At 37.8% G+C, this 21,619-nt stretch overlaps 1 protein-coding gene, 1 long non-coding RNA gene and 1 pseudogene across 10 annotated transcripts; 1 reads left to right on the forward strand and 2 right to left on the reverse strand.

Moving 5' to 3' along the window:
• Positions 1-3,250: 3,250 nt before the first annotated feature.
• On the reverse strand, positions 3,251-4,679 carry LOC143863305 (T-complex protein 1 subunit theta pseudogene; annotated as a pseudogene).
• A 10,924-nt stretch (positions 4,680-15,603) lies between these two features.
• LOC143863995 (uncharacterized) lies at positions 15,604-17,827 on the forward strand. 2 transcript variants are annotated; one of them, XR_013241055.1, is made up of 4 exons: positions 15,604-15,895; positions 16,267-16,310; positions 17,113-17,314; positions 17,543-17,827. It is a non-coding gene; the product is annotated as an uncharacterized LOC143863995 (long non-coding RNA). The 2 variants fall into 2 exon arrangements; XR_013241054.1 differs by lacking the exon at positions 15,604-15,895 and having other exon boundaries at positions 15,903-16,310.
• Positions 17,828-18,278: 451 nt separating this feature from the next.
• On the reverse strand, positions 18,279-21,588 carry LOC143863808 (regulator of nonsense transcripts 1 homolog). 8 transcript variants are annotated; one of them, XR_013240989.1, is made up of 5 exons: positions 21,296-21,588; positions 20,857-20,912; positions 19,449-19,664; positions 18,842-18,961; positions 18,279-18,762 (listed from the first exon to the last, which is right to left on the reverse strand). XR_013240989.1 is itself a non-coding variant. In XM_077374577.1 (4 exons), exons 2-4 carry the CDS (start codon positions 20,887-20,889, stop codon positions 18,640-18,642), a joined length of 276 nt encoding a protein of 91 aa, XP_077230692.1. In that variant the 5' UTR covers positions 20,890-20,912; positions 21,296-21,587; the 3' UTR covers positions 18,279-18,639. The 8 variants fall into 8 exon arrangements, 2 of the variants coding, with proteins under 2 accessions (XP_077230692.1, XP_077230691.1); XR_013240988.1 differs by having other exon boundaries at positions 20,857-20,923; XR_013240990.1 differs by lacking the exon at positions 20,857-20,912.
• Between the last annotated feature and the right edge of the window lie 31 nt (positions 21,589-21,619).

The following is a 21,619-nucleotide window of genomic DNA, read 5'->3' on the forward strand; positions in this document are numbered from 1 at the left end:
TTCTTGATTGGTTTGGATTCAATCTAAGTGAAAGTTCTCCTAAAATTCTAATTTCATGGAAAATCCTAAGTGATTTATTTAAGAATTTTATGTGCAAACACATGCAAGCTATAATTAAAGGTAAAGGATCAGTACAAGGAAGTAAGAAAACACATCAAAACATACAATAACTACACAACAAATCCTAAGACTCTAAATGATTAGCCCGAGTCCTCAGATGGTCTGGTATTCATCCAAAGAAGCCTACGTATCCCCGCCTCCACGAGAATCAAGGCAACGTAGTTCTTCGCGCCTATTCTAAGCTAGGATGCCTAAGACACCTAGACCTCTATCCTAGACTCGATCTAAAAGACCGAACCGCTTATTAAGATTTCTTGTACGATTATTTAAATTTCAGTGAATTGTGGATTTTAGGACACCCTATATGCCCTAACTAAATGCAGATTAGCCATAAGCTAATGCAGGTGATTCCTATAACCTATGTGTAACTAGGCTGTATTTCCTAAAGAAAACCAAAGGTGGACTAGCGTATCCTACTCTAGTCATCACTCGGCGATGTGGATCGCCGACTGACAGGACGGAGGCGCTCCTATAACTCTAGGACAGACCCCTAACTCTAAAAACAAGCACACAACAAACAAACAATCAAACAACCTATCAAAAGAAAAACCCTAACTCTAAAACTCTCTATCTAGGAGAAACTCCTAACTCTAGAGGAAGATCTTTTGAAAACAAGATTTTAAAGGTTTTTGAAGAAAGTTTAAAATATTATTTACAAAAAAGTTTGGCTGGACTTGGGATATAAATCCCAAGCTGCACTACGTACCTCGGAAGAGGATCAAGCCAACGTAGTTCGAAACGAACTCTCCTAATTTTAAGAATTTTTACTGTGATCTGATGTCAATAAAAATTCCCCCAAAAGCTGGTAAATTTCAAAGAAAGCATAAAATAACATACCAAACAAATTCTAAAAATTCTCAAAATTTCATGGTAGAATGTATTGGTATCATATTAGTTTCCCACGAAATTGCATTAATTTTGGAATTCATTTAGTATATATATTTTTTTTTCGAAACACTCATGGAGATCATGATTTTGAGCATACATATTTAATTTTCAACTAAATTCAATTAAATACTAAAAATCATGCAAATATACCAAATAATTCTGGAAAAATTCGAAAATTAAGCACCTACCTGTGATCGAAATCCTCGCCGAATCCGAGAGCCGAAAAATCCGAAAAATCCCGCCTATGTGCGATCCACTCCGCTTCCTTCTTTGTTTTTATATTTTCCTCTCTCTCTCTCTCTCTCTTTTATTTTCTCTCCCTCTCTTTTTCTCTTTCTCCCTTATTTTCTCTCCCTCTCTTTTTCTCTTTCTCCCCTCTCTTTTTCTCTTTCTCCCCTCCTCCCTTTTTCTCTTTCTCCCTTATTTTCTCTCCCTCTCTTTTTCTCTTTCTCCCTTATTTTCTCTCCCTCTCTTTTTCTCTTTCTCCCCTCTTCCCTTTTTCTCTTTCTCCCTTATTTTCTCTCCCTCTCTTTTTCTCTTTCTCCCCTCCTCCCTTTTTCTCTTTCTCCCTTATTTTCTCTCCCTCTCTTTTTCTCTTTCTCCCCTCTTCCCTTTTTCTTCTCATCACCTCTCTTTCTATAGTGAAAAACTTAGTGGAGAGGTGGAAATAAATAATGAGAATGGTGGGTGTGGTGGAGAATAATGGAAATAAACAATGAGAATGGTGGGTGTAGGTGAGAATAATGGAAATAAACAATGAGAATGGTGGGTATGGTGGAGAATAATGGAAATAAACAATGAGAATGGTGGGTGTGGTGGAGAATAATGGAAATAAACAATGAGAATGGTGGGTGTGGTGGAGAATAATGGAATATATAATGGTAATGGTGGGAATGGTGGTGGGGAATAATGGAATATATAATGGTAATGGTGGGAATGGTGGTGGGGAATAATGGAATATATAATGGTAATGGTGGGAATGGTGGTGGGAATAATGGAATATATAATGATAATGGAGATAATGGTGTTATTTTAAAGGGAAAAATGAAGTTAGTGGAAATGGTAGAGAAAGTTAAGTCATGCTAATGGTGAGTCCCACTTTATAGGATGATCTAAACCGTCCAAATGATGGGCCATCTCATAATGTGAATTGATTATGCCCTTCTAAATTACTTCCATGGGATGATTTAACCGTGCATTTTATTGGGCTGATCCGGGCCGTCCGAATAATGAGCCACAATGTGAATATGTTACACCATCTTTAAATCATTCCCATATGATGATCCGAACCGTTCATTTGATGGATGACAATATAGATGGACATATCCCACAAATTAGCCATTGGATGAACCAATTACCCCAATTGGATGATCCAATCCGCCCAATTGGATGATCTAATCCGCCCAATTGGATGATCCATATTGCAAATTAGTTGTGCAACAAAATTAATTCTAATTAGAACAATCTCAACCATCAATTTGACGATCCACAGCTTCAAAAATCGATTTCAAGAATGGTTCGGATCATTTGGTCGGCCTCAATATGGAATGGATGTGGACCCAAATATTTTCGTTAATCAACTCCATAGGGCAATCCAATCTCATCCCTAAATCATTTTCATGGGGATGATCCTAGCAGTTCAATGGATCGGCCATAGCATAAATAAATTGTGCCTCTAAAAACTGATACCCTGTGCCGATCCAATCCATCCAACTGATGGCCCATCAAATGAGTATCTTAGATCATCACAATGCGGGCCCCATGTTTGATCCAAATTTAAACAAATGCTCAAGGCAGGCCCATCAAACGGATCCAAATTCTCTCTTGCTCGGATTCTCATGAATAACCCTTCTCAACACTTAGCGGAAAAATGCGAAACACGATGGAAACGACCAAAAATATTTAGAAATGTAACAAACGGACGCGGGAAGGAAAGACATTGGAAAACCGATGGAAAAAAAACCTAATTTCTTAAGGCAGAGCAAAATGGGGTGTCTACACGCCCAAGCATAGCGAACTTGGTCCGGTCAAAATGGGGTGTCTACATATAGCAGCCAAGATTTCCCAAATCCTTAAAATTTTACTACATTCTCTGTAAAATCAGTATTCCTCTAAGAAGAAAGGAAAAAAAATGAATTTCAAAAATCCTAAAATTTCCAACATCAAACATATGACAGGCCTTTTTTTTCTTTTATTCTATTTTATTCAAGAATACTCAAAATACCAAAAGCAAGTTGTCTGTCTATCTCAAGCATAGCAGAATGCAAGCAATAGCATCATTGAACCAAGAAATTGGAGGAAGACAGATTACCTGATTAAGCAAAAGTCTACGATTATCACCTCTAATCCCGCTTTTGATTCTTCTTCTCTCTCCCGTTTCTTTAAAACAGAACTCCTTTAATTTGCTTGCTAGCTCAATTTCAGTTGCTCCTGTTCCAGGTACTATGCGACTATCCCTGCACATTGCCTTGTAGGTATTCATACCATCATCAACAGCTCTTTCAAGGTCATCTAATATGCTATCAGTATTTCCTCTTAAAACCATAGTGGAAACAGTGTTGCCACTCTCCTCATTTTTATAATAGTGACCCGAACACCACCAATTTCCTCTACTGAAACGGAGTCAGCATATCCCAGTTCATCTGGATTCGGCTGGCTAAGCTTCAAAATCGATACATCACCGGTTGTGCGGCAAAATCGCCGTAGTTCAAACTTTGAGCTGATTTTTAGGACCATCAGCTTGTAACGCTCACAAAAATGCAATGCCATCTCTCCAACTGCTCCCCCACTGACAATAATTTTAGCACCTGAGTCTGCAACTGCTTTTATAAGCTCCTCAACTTTTGCTTCCTCTGTTTTTGCATAGTTCTCTAGCTGCTCAGCACTATGAATTAGAACTGTTCCTTTTGTTTCAGTTGCAGACGTGTCAACACCTCCCACAAAAACAACAACCTTTGCCTTCTCCATTCGTTTAATACTCCCAACAGCATCATGTTTCAAGACCATACCACGAACTATTGAACAGTTGTGCAGACCTCCTCCAAGGAGCTTTACAACACGGACATTATCCACATTGAAGTTTGCTGGGTTCTTCAGGCAAACCTGGATACATGCATCTGCGATAAGGGGGCACAAAATGTCTTCTTGCCCGAACTGCTTGCTAGCAACAACAGCTTTCATGCGGGAAACAACTTCGTCCTTATTCCGCACATCCATTGTTTCTGAACCCTTTTCTACCAACTCATCCAAAAGTTCAATTGTCTTATTGATTGCTTTTGTGTAGCCACTAATGATTTCACTTGGATGCAGCTCCATCCTTATAAGCTCCTCAGCATTTTGTAGAAGCTCTCCAGCAAATGATATCGTTAGATTAGCTCCATCTCCAATTTCCTCCTGTTGTGCTTTGCCGGCTAACACCAGAATCTTGGCAGCAGGATGTTGAACCTCAAGTTCATTCACAATAGTGGCAGCATCATTTGTAACAAAGAGCTTGTCCAAATGATTGACAACCATCTTATTCATGCCATTGGGTCCAAGGGAAGTTCGAGTGTGATGGAAAGCTGTTTGCAGGCATCTATGTTCTTGAGAACCGCTTCGTCCAGGCCGGATAGATGCTTGTGCCCTTCTTTCAGCATCGATTGGATCCCATATGGTTGCATCTGGAACCCCATTTTTTTTTTTTAGCGAGAGATTAGGGCAAGATCTAAACCCTAGAAATGGCTTCTCCTTCTCAGATGCTCTGTTTTTTCTGTATTAGAAATGGAGGATAAGAAGAGAACCCTAAAAAGACCCTTTGCTTCTTCTCTAAGCTGCTGTAAACAACTTTCTTCGAGCAATTGACCAAGATTTATCAAAATTCTGAGAGGATAAAAAAAATGACCGAGATTTGCAAAAATTGCCGAAGAACATGTTAAATCTCGGATCTGATGCTGCTGAGATTGAAGTGGATAAGATTCTACAATCAGATCTAACAAAATGCCTTGATCTTTTTCTAATTTCTTTCTATTTTTCTGATTTCTCTTCTTCTTAACTCTTCCTTGCTAATTTCCTTCAGATCTCTCTTTTCTCAACTCCTAATTCCTCGAACTGTTTTTTTTTTTTTTAGCTAGGTGAAGATAGGTTTGATTTAGGGTTTTAGGTTGCAAAAACAGGGTTCATAGCATGAGTTAGGGTTTAAAATGAATCTGATTGGATCAAAAGAGTAAACATAAAGAGGTTCTCGCAGAGATGAACGAAGGAAAAGATGTTTGACAATGGCAATTAGCAGGAAAATGGCCGGATCTCGGTAGGCTCTGTCGGAGAAGATGGTGAGAACGAGTTAGGGTTTGAAGCAGATTTTCTTTCGTTTGGTTTTTTTTTCTGTGCTAGGGCTTTCTTTTGAAACGAAAAAATGAGCGCCCCCCCCCCAAAATGAGAAGGGCACTTCTGTATTTATAGGAATTTGCCTTAATTAATTGCCCCTCAACCTGCTAAGACACCCTCAAAATAGGATGTTTTAACTTGGCTTGGCTTAAAATGGGTGGTCCAAAGGAAAATGGCTTAATGAAAATTTCGAAAAAATCAGCCCTTCTAAGCTACCTAGGATAACCCTTTACTGCAAAATTAGTCTAAGTAGAACACCTTCTAACCGGATGAACCACTCTCCTCTTTCCACACTATGTTAGGCTACACTACTTACCTCACTCATCTACTAGGCAAACATCCACGGATTTTTCTAAAATTTTAGAGGGACCTAAATGGGACCTTAACCCATTCTAGGAAGAAATTTGAGACACTAAATCAGTAATTTGGAAGGGTTTCATTCAAATACACCTAATTGGGGTTCGGTCAAAATGGGGTGTCTACAGATGCCCCTCTTTGGCAGAGCGTGCTTGTCGCGCGAATGTCAAAGCTGAACTGACAACACATTTTGACCAACCCGAAATCAAAGCGAAATAATTTTTTTGGGTTTTTGGCTCTAAAATGGTATTCACAAAAGTAAAACACCAATCACAAAAGTAAAACAACAAAATGACATTGCAACAAAACTCGAAATCTACAAACATTGAGAGATGGCCTCCCTCCGACTCTCGACATCTAAAATGAGATATCCTCTCTCTAATACTCGAACTCAATAGACTATATCGGTCAACAAAGACCTTTTTGAAAACAAACAAGCACAAAACACTTTTTTTTTTAATACTGGAAACCAAAACTTTAACAAAACATGAAACGAAACACTTAAAGAATAAAATCGTACTTCAAACACACAATTGTATCGATGAATAAGAGTTTTTGCGGACAATCAGACCAAATATCACTTGGTCCATTGCCAAAAATGATATCATTAAAAAGGATGAGCAAATCTTAACGATCAGACCAAATATCGCTTGATCAGTCGTCAAAACTAACTCAAAACAAAAGGGCGATAACTACACAGACCATTGCTGAAAATCCATCTGTTTAGCCATCCAGATAACCCTGACTCCTCTTTTTCAAGGTAGCGGGTCATCCAAGATTGATATGGTTCTATGAAAAGGATTCAATATAAATCCACGCAGATATACCTGACTCCCAATCTCAGTAGGTAGCGATACATTGCGAAGTGACAATTAGACAGGCCAAAATTTGGCATTTCACTGTAAATTGTCACAGGCGAAGAAGAAAAGACCAGACTCCAAAACTCGGAGCTTCTTCACTGGTAGTTTCTTACTTCTAAAAATTCTTCATGATTAAAGAAATACCCAGACTCTAAACATGCGGAGCTGCTTCACTGGAAATTCCTTTAAGAAGAAATCTTTTAAATGAGTAAAGAAAAGACCATACTCCAAACACACAGAGCTACTGACAATTTCTTCTTAAAACCTTTCAAATGATGGGAAAAACTGCTAAACTCCAAATCACAGAGCCATTGGCGAAAACATTTTTAAAATCTTTCAAAGGGTGAAAGAAAAGACCAAACTCCAAATCACAGAGCCATTGGCGAACACATTTTTTCAAATCTTTCAAATGGTGAAAGAAAAGACTAAACTCCAAATCACGGAGCCATTGGCGAAAACATTTTTAAAATCTTTCAAATGGTGAAAGAAAAAAACCAAACTCCAAATCACAGAGCCATTGGCGAACACATTTTTTTCAAATCTTTCAAATGGTGAAAGAAAAGACCAAACTCCAAATCACGGAGCCATTGGCGAACACATTTTCTAAATCTTTCAAACGATGAAAGAAAAGACCAAACTCCAAATCACGGAGCCATTGACGAAAATATATATATATATATATATATATATATATTTTATCTTTCAAATGGTGAAAGAAAAGACCAAACTCCAAATCACGGAGCCATTGGCGGACACATTTTCTAAATCTTTCAAACGATAAAAGACAAGACCAAACTCCAAATCACAGAGCCATTGGCGAAAACATTTTTTTAAACCTTTCAAAAGATAAAAGAAAAGACCAATCTCCAAATCACGGAGCCATTGGCGGAAATATTTTTTAAATCTTCCAAATGGTGAAAGATAAGACCAATCTCCAAATCACGGAACCATTGGCGGAAACAATTTTTAAATCTTTCAAATGGTGAAAGAAAAGACCAATCTCCAAATCACGGAGCCATTGGCGAAAATATTTTTTAAACCTTTTAAATGGTGAAAGAAAAAGACCAAACTCCAAATCAAGGAGCCATTGGCAATTTTTTTTTTTAAACCTTCTCAAATGATGATAGAAAAAAAAACCAAACTCCAAATCACGGAGCCATTAGCGAAAATATATACAACATGATGAAAGAAAATACTAAACTCCAAAACACGGAGCTATTGCCAGAAATTTACAAAATGATAAAAGAAAATGCCAAATTCCAAATCACGGATCCAATGGTAAAAATTTACAAAATGATAAAATAAAATGCCAAACTCCAAATCACGGAGCCTATGGCAAAATATATTTACAAAATGATAAAAGAAAATGCCAAACCCCAGAACACGGAGACATTGGCAGAAATTTACAAAATGATAAAAGAAAATGCCAAACTCCAAATCACGGAGCCAATGGCAAAAAAAATTTTACAAAATTAAAGGAAAATTCATTGACATGATCGAAGAAATGACCAACTTTGATCAATTTCACCAGATGAATAAATCATTTCTGCCTGAGAATGATTGAAAATGCAAGATCTTTGCTGAAGACAAAACTCAAGCAAGGATGAAGAAATTTTCGAGCATTGACCCTTAAAAATAATTGAAAAGAAATATGCTGGAATTTGAAAATTGCAAGAGTGAATTCTATACTCCGCTGGGGGAAGATTTTATGAAAACTTGACTCCAAAAGAAAACAATTTGATTGAAGAGACTGGCCCAAAGATTGTGCTCAAGCTTCTCTGGTTTTCATTTGCTGAGAATAGTTATCCCAGTTATCATCATGTTTGATATCTTTTATGACGTAAGTCATAAAAAATGCCCCTAGTATGATGTACTTCCATGATAAAAGTTTTAAGAAAGCAAAACCAAGATGAGTAGAAAAGATTTGAATTTATATGGGTTCTTTCTTTGGTATAGTGGGTAAAAGAATTTTCACAATGGCTGAATCTGAGAATTTTCTCATTTACTGCTCATAACTTGAGGCTTGATATCCTTGGCAGATCTTTTGCCTTTCTTCGATTCCTAAGTCAGGATCTACTCTAGATTTTCTCCACATTTCAAAAGGTATACACCCATTCTTTCAGTGCCAGACACTTTGAACCTTGAAAGGAAACAGATAAGAATGAGGAACAAACTTCCAAGGACTCGATCAAAGAAGATTCGGATTATTCAAGGGACTTGACTCAATTTTGATTCATCCTTAGATTTAATGTGTATTTCTAAATGGTAAGGCTGACCACCCTCTGAGTAATCTCAAAAATCATGTCAAGAGGTTCTAATTTCCTCCATCAGGATTTCCGTCATGGTTATTACCCCCTTCGGATTGCTTAGTCTTAATGCCCCTAGTTTAGAAAGATGTCAAACTAAATCTCACCGACACTACTCGGATTCCAGGATCCTACCCTGTTCAGAAACCATTTTTTTATGTCTCATCGACTTCTCTCTTTGCAGGAAGTCATAACTAATGTCTTCCAAGTTTTCTGTCTTGCAGACCACTCGTCTCAGCTTTTGCTTGCACTATTTGAATTTTTGAGTTCTTCATAATTGTGGAACTCCTTTTGCATCTCATCAACTCACTCATTATGTGAAGTCTTTGCCCCTGACTGGACTCCTTTATCAGGTTTTTCGATCCCGTAAACCGCTACCCTTGCCTTTGCATAAGCCAACACCTTTGGTTATTGACTTAGCACGGCATGACTCTAGGCCGCCCTTTCGGGTTTTCAACCTAGTGGGCCTTCAGACTCTCGTTCTTTTTTTTCTGTTTTTCTTTTCATTTGCCTCGAACCTTTGCTTGTTTCACCAGAAGGATTTTCTAGGTGGGCTTGGGTTCAAAAGGGTTAGATATCTAAAGTTCTAAGGATTTGGACCGAATCTGGTCTAGCCAGATTACCTACGTACCCCAAAAATGGAGGATCAGGTCCGCGTAGTTCGCTTTGGGGTTTATCAAAGAATGGTTTAGCTTTTAGCTTCAAATTTTGTAAGGGAATAATTGACATTTATTCCAAAGGTTGACCGAACCTGAATAAATCAGGCTACCTACGTACCCCTGAAGAGATGGGGATCAGGTCGTAACGTAGTTCAAACTCATTAAAAAAATGCCCCTGGTTTATAATGTGGTTAGAAAAAAGATGGTTTGATTTGAATTTTTGGCCCAAAGGGTTTACAAACGAATTTTTAAACGTTAGGATTTTGGCTATAACGGCTCAAACGTCCAATGATGACCTCCTGGTGTATTTGACATACAAGCTTTTTTGCTTAAGGTTCAAAGACTTTGAATATTTTTGTCGAGGAGTCTGGCGGTTTTCTGGCAAAACTTCAACCACGGTGCTCCATTGTCTTCTCGAGATCTTGAATTTATGCTCAAGATTCTTCAACTTTCATTTGTCTCCAAATAGTAAAGACGATTCTCATATGCGATCTATCTCATTGACTCCATCATCTGGGTCTTCGATATTCCAAAAGAATTGTCATAGGGACACATTCCCTTCTCTTTGTCTTTCTCTCATATTCTAAACATTAAAAATGTCCTTTTTTCTTGAAATATTCCACCTCAGAATCATAATGAAAATACACAACCCAATTGTTCTTTTAGGGCTCAAATCTATGACTTCATTTTGAGAAAGTCTTCTCTCACTTCTTCATCAGCTCCATAGGATGTCTGATGTCCATCTCTCTTGACTTTTGCTCGTTGACCCAATGTCTCAAACAAATAGAGTCTTGCTTTGCACCATACCCTGGCATTTACCCGGTTTATCCTTATAGGATCAAGTCAGACTACTATGAACCCCTCTAAATAGGTTTATCAATTCTTCGCGCTCCTCGGGAGATAAAGTTTTGCCAATCCATCTTTCCTGAGTTTCGGATTTCAATACCACTATCAACAGCTTCGATTTCCTCTTTAAGTGGCTATGCTAGACGCTCTTTCTCTAGTTTTATCATTTTTCAGATCTCAAGAGAAATTTCGTCTACATTCTCATCCGAGAAGGGTGTCTTTGTTTATTTAAACATTAGATCTAAGAGTGAATCATAACAATACAGATAACGCATGTAATCAAGTATTTATTGCATTGGAAACTTCAAATACATTGATGACTTTAGACGCACCTCAACGGGCTCTACATCAGACTCAACTGAAGATTGGACATTGACTCAATAAGAAGACCGACAAACATTATATATTCTGAATTATTGATGACATAACTAGACTTACCAACTTTGACACAAGAATTGGTATAAATTCAACAAAAGACAAACTTTGAAAACTGGACACTTCTTCATGAGCAAGAGAGTGGCACTGAAAGTTCCTGGGCGATACACCATCCTCCATGATAAAGGTATCTACTGAGTTCGATCTCGAAGTAGGAATCTCGGAAAGGGTAATCCCTACAAGGCCAGGGTTAAGTGGGACAATAAAAGGCTATGTTGGCAATATAAAGGAAGCAATAAACTGCCTTGATCAAATGTGTTTGAAAGTGGTTAGTCTTTTGGAAGGAAGGTCATTTGCTGAACTTAGACTTTCGAATTGGAAGCACACACTAGATGAATAATCATGGGATAAAGATTCTTAACAAATCGAGATAAGAGCGCAACCTTGAGCATATCAATTAGTATTTTGAGTCGGAATGTTAAAAAAAAGATTGTCTATGAAGGTCAAAGGAAGATAGACAGTGATAATATGACCTACACCCATAGGGTCTCAAGGAATCCTCATTTACTCCTTTAAGTTTTCTTTGATTATGACTGCTCTCTTTTGGACATGAAAGAATAAGAACAATAAACAGTCATAATCTAAATAGGTTTTTGGTCTCAGCAATAATCATGCACTCATAAGAAAGATAGACAAGATTTAACCAATCCATTAGCGATCACGATATAAGAATGGTGAATCTGTGATAGAAAATGCGGATCAATTCCATGTACAACAAACCAATGAATAGATTATGGCTAAAGAACCAATAATCTAATGATACTCCATAGAATGGATAGATAGGAACAAACAAAAGAATCATGGTAAGGTGAACTCATGGTTTATCACTGCCTTTGAATGATAGCGGTCATACTCAAAAATATTTTAAGTAAAATCTGGCAGCATGACGGCCTTACAAAAGGAATCTCAAAGCTCAACATGAGGGCGGACGAATAGAAGCACAGTATTGTAAGACTCTCAACAAGAGTATTCTTACTCAAATAATGGTGGTAAAATATACAGACATTCGACAAATGGAATATGGTCATCAGATAAAGGTAATCAAATGAAAGACTGACCATAGATGATAACATGGGGTGATGGGTCGGACTTGTGATCAAAGGTCGAGGGATAGATCATGGCTATGAAGGTGGCAAATAAAAGTCACTGACCAGATCCAAATCTGAAAGATGAACTGATATCAAGGATAAACTTAGACAATGAAGCCTCACAAGATGAGTAGGTTCGAGTCTAATCAAATATAAGGATCGAATTTACCATCAATGGATCAAAAGATAGACCATAGCCATAAGAACAGCAAGTAAAGAGCCACATGATAGGTTTAAATCTGAAAAAATCGATTGATATAATTGATTGGATTAAATAAGGAACCCCACTAAAGAGTAGGCCCCAATCTGATAACCAATATATAGATATATACATGTATATCCTAACCAGGGGCACCAGCCCTAAATATAATCCCGCAGAGTCAAGACACTTGACTCAAGACAGACATGTGAGTACACTAGGACTGCGTTCGGGCCATGTCTGTTTTGGATTTTCAGAATCGATAGTGATTCCCAAACTGATTATTGGACTCAATCGATTATGTTCGGCCATAATGAGCAACCACAAGGCCTTCTTGATGACAAAAGAGGTGGAGAAGGCCTAGGAGGAGGAGAAGGTTGTTAACAACTTCGTAAATATTCTAGATATGTGTGAGTTTCTCCACTGGATTACTCTCTTCATTTTCTGAACTTTTCTCACCCTATCCTAGCTAATGCTCTCTTTAGTATTTATCCCATTGGAGGTCAGATTTTACACCCAATATCTTCCACACTTCCTCTCTCTCTCTCTCTCTCTCTCTCTCTCTCTCAACACTTGAAAAACTACAATTCCATGGAAAAATTTTCATGGCAGCCAAACATTTCATAAACGTAAATTTGCATCCCATAATCAGTTTTGGACTCACAATCGGTTCTCAAAATTCAAAACAAGCAGGGCCTAGGGGTTTCTAACCATTAATTACCACTAAATTATGTAATTATGGTTCAGTTTGCTACAATTCTCATGTTTATAGAGGAATCATCATATCCATTTATTTGGGTAAGTGATGTTCGCCCCATTTTCTTCCCCGGGCCACCCCCTGTAGTGAAATTATGACAACTCACTTTACACTACAAAGGGGTGCCCCGAGGAAGAAAAGGGGTCGAATTTATCATTTCTCTTTATTTGGCAATCACATGGTGGGACTCTACTTGGACGTACAATTTAGTTGAGAAACCCGAAGTGTGCGATTAATTGTTTCCAAAATGGACAGGTTGCCGTCCACATTCAGATGGCTTGGATGAGTGATTAGAGAGATGTTTAGGCTTAATACATCACTGTCAATGTCAATATCATCGTAATAGCTGTCTTACGCCATGGATTGACAACACGGTCTCGGATAGGGGTGTCAATGGATCCTGACGGTCCGATGGATCGTCCGAATCCAAACGTTAATAAACGAGATCTAAACATATGAATAGGATCCACGGGCATAATTCGGATCATCAAATCTGGGATCCGAAAAATTTTGGATTGTGTATGGGCACGCCACAGATGCCCATTGGATAGTCACGATCCGAAATGGTTTACAAAAATACCCTCCAAATTTTGTTAATGCTAACCGTTCTATGAAGGGTATTTCGGTCAAAACCTCTTTTATCACTTAATGAATCGGATGGGAATGCGATTTCACTCATTTCAGTCGTTTCATTTCAGACTTTCACAAAGGAAAAGATAGGGGTTTTGTTCTTTATGCATCATATTATTTGATAATAGTTATACATTATATTTGTGTATGCAATTTTGATTAGTTTTATTGTTCACAAGCATTAACATACACATAGATAAGTTTTTAATTTAGTTGAAGAAAATGCATAGACACACACTAATAGTGGACTGCCATTCTATCTCTTTTTAAAAAAATTAATTGTTTACTTAGCTTAGTGGGACATAATAGGACACTCCGATGAAAGGTCCGAATTAAAATGGATCGTGATCATGACGTGGAAAGTAGGATCCGAAGAACAATCCGACTCCGACCCGACCGATAAGGAATTTAAATGGATCGTGACTGTGACATAGGTGGATCCGACCCGAAGTGGATCCGTGACACCTCTAGTCTCGGAGGGCAATTGCCTCTTTGATTACCTCTACACATGGCTTGAAATTTCGACTGAAATTCTGGATTTCGATCAACACCGACACCGAAATGGCCGAAATCCGAAACGTACAAAATTTCAGCCCAAAAAACGTACATTTCGAACGGCTTTACCGAAATTTTGACTGAAATTTCGGTTTCGGTTAGGTCCGAAATAAATATATGCCAAAACCGAAATTTCAAACCATGCCTCTAAAACATACTTGCATAAAGGGATTTGCTAGTGTCCATTGCAGAAGGCATTTCGCAGATGGCCTGTTGCACGTCAGAGCAGCCACATCGTGAAAGAAGACACAATCTGCTGCAAAGTGTGCCCATGTGGCTGCTCAGACATCCAACAGGCCATCTGCAAAATGCCTTCTGAGATTGACGCTAGCAAATCCCCTCTAAAAACAAGTGCATTTCCACCTCCTTTTGTTTGCCATGAGGTTATTATAACCGTATAAATGTAGATTTTCCTTTCACAATTAGATTTCTTATAACTAAATTTCTCTTTAGCTACTTAACACCTTATTTATGTAAAATTTGTTATAGCTATTAAATACCCCACACTTTTAAGTTTTGGGTCTTTTTACCTCATAAAAAATTTAATGATAAAAGCACTTATTTTGCACAGGATCATTAATTCCTGCAAGTTGAAGGAAACCAGTCAAGGCTGCCTTGTTTGTTTCAGATTGTGACGACCGACCGATATGTCACACAATGAGTGTTATATCAATTCTAGTAGAAGGAAACCAAACAGTACCTAACTGTTATTGACCGTTCAAAAGGATGTGATTTATAGGATAATTAATCAATGCAAATTCGGACGGCATCAATTGGATAGTCCGATTGATGCCACGATCCATTAATCGTATAACAAAAGTTTAATGATTATATATATATATATATATATATATATATATATATATATATATATATAGAGAGAGAGAGAGAGAGAGAGAAAACTGTTGGTGCGCTTAAGGTCACCATTTTTTGGTGCGCTTAAGTTGTTATAACGCCTCCCATTTGTCTAAATGTTTGGATCCCGCTTAAGCGCACCAATGGGAGGTGTTATAACAACTTAAGCGCAGCTCACCAACAGTTTTCTCATATATATACAGAGGAAAGTGTTGGTGAGCTTAAGCGCCCAATCACATTGGGGCATACTTTGTTAGGATGATCCAAAGCATTCATTTGAAAGGCCCTTACATAGATGGGGTGTGTACCAAAAATCAGCTCCATAGGATCATCCTAACCCATCCATTTGTGGAGGTCAAAATGGACAGACATTATTTGTCCACAAATCTGCCCATTTTTTTCCTCCATAAATGGAGGGGTTAGGATGATCCTATGGAGCTGATTTTTGGTACACACCCTATCTATGATAGGGCCTTGCAAATGAATGGTTTGGATCACCACAGAAAATGTGGGACCCATGTGATTGGGGCGCTTATAAGCTCACCATAAGTTTGGTGAGCTTAAGCTCACCAACACTAAGTTTGGTGATTTTTGGATCACCAAAACATTGTGGGCCCATTGTATTTTAACCCGGCGGTGTAGCTTCACTTTCCTATATATATATATATATATATATATATGAGAAAACTGTTTGTGCGCTTAAGCGCATGAAAAAACTCGTGCGCTGAAGGGGTTTGAAGTGGGTCCCACTGTGTAACGAAACAAGAAATAGAGCCTTCTTCCAAATCGATTTCCTTCTGTGAAAAAACCCAAATCCATCGCTACTCTCTCTCTAAGTCTCTCTCTCTCTCTCTAAGTAACGAAATCTCTGCTGCAAGTGGGTGGGTTTGAAAACCAGAAAAACCCCCTTCTTCCAAATCGATTTCGATCTGTAAAAAAAACCCAAATCGATTTCGCTAAGTCTCTCTCTCTCTCTCTGTAAGTCTCTCTCTCTCTCTCTCTCTCTCTCTCTCTAAGTAACGAAATCAATTTGCTGCAAGTGGGTGGGTTTGAAAACCAGAAAAACCCCCTTCTTCCAAATCGATTTCGATCTGTAAAAAAAACCCAAATCGATTTCGCTAACTCTCTCTCTCTCTCTCTCTCTCTCTCTCTCTCTCTCTAAGTAACGAAATCGATTTGCTGCAAGTGGGTGGGTTTGAAAACCAGAAAAACCCCCTTCTTCCAAATCGATTTCGATCTGTAAAAAAAACCCAATTGCTCCCATTTTACTTGTTATCATTTTGTTTCTCCTATGTATATTGCTTTTAAAAAAAAAAAAATTCTTATTATTGCCCTTTTTTTCTCTGCAGATTCTCAGCAAGATCAGCACGTTCTGTCTCACAAGATCCCTTCAGTAAGTTTTCTGATAATTTTCTTTTAGACCCACTTTGGATTGCAGGAATTTTCTGGAAAAGTTACAAACAAGAAAAGATAACTTCAACAGACCCTATTCAATTTTACTTAGAGGGACCTTCAATTTATGATAATATCGCTTTAAATTAACCATAATCATGTCATTCCCTATAAATTGAGGAAAGTTTCAGAAATGTATATGTTGCAATCCAAACAGGACCTAAAATCTTTACTAAGTTGCATTGAGATATAAACCCAGATTGCAATTTGGGCCTTTTTAGATTCCAGGCAGAAGTGCCATTCTACATAGTAACAAACCCATATGGAAGAGAGAGATTTTCTGTTTAATTTTTTGGTTCTTTTTTGGGAACAAAAACTTATGGTATATTTCATTGTACTTAATTTATTTTGAAAAAGAACAATACATTGCTGGTCTTAGATAATAGTCTATTGAATTGACTACGTTTGTAGGACTTGTTTTGATCCTTTTTGTTATTTTGAACCTTCTTTATTGTTAGGCTTAGGCAGAGCAGCCTCAATTTGTTTACAGTGTGTATAACTAAACATCTTTATTCATGAAAATCTGTTAATTGTTTTTTTTTTAATAATATGTAAAAAAATTCACTGGTTTCAACTTAGAAATGAGGAAAACCTCAATTGAGCACTTCTCAGGTACTCGTTCTTTCATCCTCTTTTTTTTTTGTTTGTTAGTTAAAGAAGTTTTGAAATAATCTTACCCCCATTACCTTCAACATCTAACCCTCCTGATATCTCACCCAATGTCATGTTTTTGTTCATAACAGCTCGGAGGACCATCTTATTCAGTCCCACTGCGGAGGAGACACGCAAGAAGTGCGAACAGGAATGCAGCTAACACTGACCTTGTTGCCCCAACTGAGAATCTTGATTCAATCCTCCAAGAATTTAGAAACAAAGGATTCAGTCCTAGGGAGACAGTTGCCTTGTCTGGGTCTCTCTATCTGCATATCACTGCTCACTGAGTGGGTATATTTATCTCTCTGCTTTGTTTTAGTTCCTTATAATTGAATCTTCTTATCTTTTAAGAGAGAATTTACCCCTTTCTATCGGTACCATACACCCCTTCTTAAATGACGAGATAGGGTGCAATGTACAAAAATAAGGGGGTATAAATATCAGCTCCCTTCTTAAAACCTTCTACATGTGAATACTTGGAATTTTCTAATTAGAGACTACATGTGGTTGTGTATGCAGGTTGCTTAGATTTATCTCTCATGGAAAGGTGCATTGATGGATGGATGACTTGGACATGAAAGGATGTCCAGTCTCTCTGATGTGTTTTTTTCCTACGTTTTTTTGTGTTTTGCTTTTTGCTTCATGTACATTTATTTTATGCAATTGTTGCATATGTGTGTTGGGTCGTATGATGTAGTGGGAGAGTATGATGTAGTGGGAGAGGTGTGGCTTTCTTCTGTTAGGTTTTGTCAAAAAGCTTTGTGCTATGAAAACCAAGGAAATAAATTTGCTTCTACTTTTCGAGATCTGTTCTTACTAGAGAATGTTAGTTTCTTTCTAAGGTTTTGCTTGTGGTTAGAACAACCTTCTAATAGGAAAAAAAACTCATTACATTCACTTTACCAGAGAGAGAGAGAGAGAGCTTTTTCTTTTACTTGTGATGGCTGTCAATTACAAAGGATATTCTAAGAAAATGTAAATAGACGTGGGACCTTGACACATGCATTATTTTGTTTCTCCTTACTCTTGTGCAAGGAGAAACAAAATGATAGTGGCCTATGCAATTTAGTAACCCCTCGTTCTATGCAATTTAGTAACCCCTCGTTCAGGTTTACAAATGGATTGTCGCAAATATGCAATTTAGTAACCCCTCGTTCAGGTTTACAGATGGATTGTCGCTTGACATGCCAAGGTAACAAATACCCACTAGTTTGAGTCTTAGAAAAAAAAAGAGAGATCATAAAATGCAAAAAAAGAAAAAAAAAATGAACCACTTTTTTTTATTTTTTGAGACAGAGGAAGAGTACAAAACAATCCCGTTCTTGCTTATCTGTTTATGTACAAAACAATCGTCTTTTTACGTGTGCCACTAACAGAGCCAGACCCTTCAATTTATGTACAGAATGCTCCCTTTTCCAAATGGCTTCTCTCAGCAACAACAGAAAACCTCATGATGCAGATAACCGGAGTACTACAACCAAGTTGAATGACATTGCAGAATGAATTCAAAACGGCGATCTCATCTGCACGACATTGCAGAATGGCACACGTGTGACTACAACCAAGTTGGTGGATGCATAGGAGTATAACCCATCAGGGTCACAGCCCATATTGGCTCAGCCGCTGTAGTGTGGTCTCTGGTTTTGGGAGCTTTGTCCCTGTTGCTGAGGAGCATGCATATTCAGTGGCTGAGTGTTATACTGTGTGAAGGGCTGGGAGTAAAGGGGATTCATCAAGCCCTGTAGAAGTATAAGAAACTTAGGCTCAAATGTTTCCAAAGTAGAAAGCTAAATAAAAGCAGATGTTAATACATTATACCTGTGATTGAAGGGGACCGGGTCCAGCCACACCAAAGTGGCTCTGTGAAGAGTCATCTTGCGACGGGTCACTGAATCCAACTTGAGTAAACAGACCTTGTGGTCCATGAGGCATGTAATCCTATGTAAAAGTTATAAAAAAAAAAAACAGCAAATGGATATGAAAAAACACAGGTAGAAATTGAAGCAAGAACGGCATGGAAAACAGATAAGTTTACAGATAAGCAAGAAAAAAAGAACAAAAATAAAACCCATAAATTTTCTAAACTGAGAACCAACCTACAAATCAAAAGTAGCATTAGAAGAAAAAGAGAAGGTCATATCTCTACCTATCAACAAAACAAAGATGAGATAAAAGAGCAAGAGCTTCTCTTTCTCCATCAATCCCACTAAGAAACTGCATATTATGGAAACCTCTATACAGATGAGGGTTGAGCGAGTGCTATCTTGGGTTAGGCTAGGGTTGGTGACCCATATATCAAACTTAGGAAAGGACAACATTAGTACATAACATGAGACCACCAACATTTAGTAACCCCAAGTCCCCAACCTTACAAAAATAAGAGATCAACTCTAATTAATCCTTTTACAATTAACTCGAACCTCACCTTGGGTTCCAGTGAGGGGGCTGAAATTGGACATTTTTAGCATGGCATTAGCGAAATCGGTCGAGAAAGCACTGGGGTTGTCGCCATACCTGGTTACGATGGAATCAGTAGAGTTACGATGGGGCAACAAGGTCTATATATGTGTAGTCTCTGGCAGGTCAACACCTCTGCCAGCTAATCTGTCGCTACCAGTAGACAGCCTCCTTGTCTTACTTCCTGCATTAAAAAAACATCAAATTCTTTGACCAAAAGCAAAATGTTGGTTATAAGAGCTGAATCTACTATTCCCAGGCCAAGAAGATTAGAAGAATCATAAACATAAAGAGTAGCACTAAGAACAGAATTATCCATCATCGCTGCACCATAAACAGACATACTTGGAACTCAAAACCACAGAGAAAGGAGACAAATTTCCAAGGTTAGGATGTAAGGGTCTAAACATTGAGGTGAGAGGATCACTCCAAGGCTTGTTAGCCACCATAAAACAATAAAAAGATGAAAACCATAAAAGTTATCAAATGAAAAATTTCTTTGACCTTGACAATAGCATAAGGCCATCTTTGATTTGTTCACAGGGACAGAAGCAAAAAGCATGATCTCATCAGAAAATTGATGGCAGGTATGAGGTTAAATTGAAACTTTGCAAATCAGGTGTCAAATGTCAACAATCTTCATGAAGGCCTTGAGAAAAGAAAAGTTACAATATTTCATAGGAAGTGTTAAGTGGAGAATTGCGTTAAAGGGGAGTGCTGAAAGTTAATAGACTTTTGGGGCATGAGAAATTCTTTAGGCTGTTGTTGCACGGGTGCCTGTTGCCATGTGTATTGTAACATAATAGAGTTGTAACTTGTTGATGAGCATGTTGGAAAGTGAGATGGCCATGGAAATATGCCTTGACAAGAATCCAACAGAAGCTAGCTGCTTAGATGAGGAGAGAAATTTTAGTTTTTGAGTCATAGTCAAGTTCTAACTCTGTTTTTTTAACACACAATAGATTGAACTACCAAAATGACATAATTTCAAGTGAAAACTTCAAGAATATCAAGGAAAAATATTAAAAAAAAATTCTACATTCATTACTTTTTCTTAATAAAACCAATTCTCACGTATAAGCTGCCTTCTGTTTTTTATCAGCACTATCCTCCACCTAGATTTGGCTTTCTCAGAGACATACTCAGAGTACATGATTTACTTCTCATAATTTACCAAAGTCAATGATATCCATCGTAATCCAACAAGTATAATGAAATTTAATTCAAATCAGGGTTGCCTCCTAGGCTTTAGTATTTCTTTAATTGTAAACAGTGTGTATTGTGGTAGCCAGACTTGCAAGTTTCCTATGAGAAAACTATGATATATAGAGTCCCAAGAATACAAAATATCAGTCATTAAGCTGAAGACTACTTACATATAGTGAAGCAGCTCGGGCATTGAAATTCATTTCTTCCTCAACAAGAAGGATCTCTGAACAATCACTATATGAGCGTTCCAAGAATTCAATTACAGAGGTTGTTGGAGGAGGATTTCCAGCCTTGCAGCAAATCGATTTGGGTTTTTTTTACAGATCGAAATCGATTTGGAAGAAGGGGGTTTTTCTGGTTTTCAAACCCACCCACTTGCAGCAAATCGATTTCGTTACTTAGAGAGAGAGAGATAGAGAGAGAGAGAGAGACTTAGAGAGAGAGAGAGAGAGAGAGTTAGCGAAATCGATTTGGGTTTTTTTTACAGATCGAAATCGATTTGGAAGAAGGGGGTTTTTCTGGTTTTCAAACCCACCCACTTGCAGCAAATCGATTTCGTTACTTAGAGAGAGAGAGAGAGAGAGAGAGAGAGAGAGAGAGACTTACAGAGAGAGAGAGAGAGACTTAGCGAAATCGATTTGGGTTTTTTTTACAGATCGAAATCGATTTGGAAGAAGGGGGTTTTTCTGGTTTTCAAACCCACCCACTTGCAGCAGAGATTTCGTTACTTAGAGAGAGAGAGAGAGACTTAGAGAGAGAGTAGCGATGGATTTGGGTTTTTTCACAGAAGGAAATCGATTTGGAAGAAGGCTCTATTTCTTGTTTCGTTACACAGTGGGACCCACTTCAAACCCCTTCAGCGCACGAGTTTTTTCATGCGCTTAAGCGCACAAACAGTTTTCTCTATATATATATATATATATATATATA

This window comes from Tasmannia lanceolata, unplaced genomic scaffold (assembly GCF_043159265.1).
Source record: "Tasmannia lanceolata isolate RefF3 unplaced genomic scaffold, GAP_Taslan_0.1 ptg000044l, whole genome shotgun sequence".
In the NCBI taxonomy this organism is placed as follows: Eukaryota; Viridiplantae; Streptophyta; class Magnoliopsida; order Canellales; family Winteraceae; genus Tasmannia; species Tasmannia lanceolata.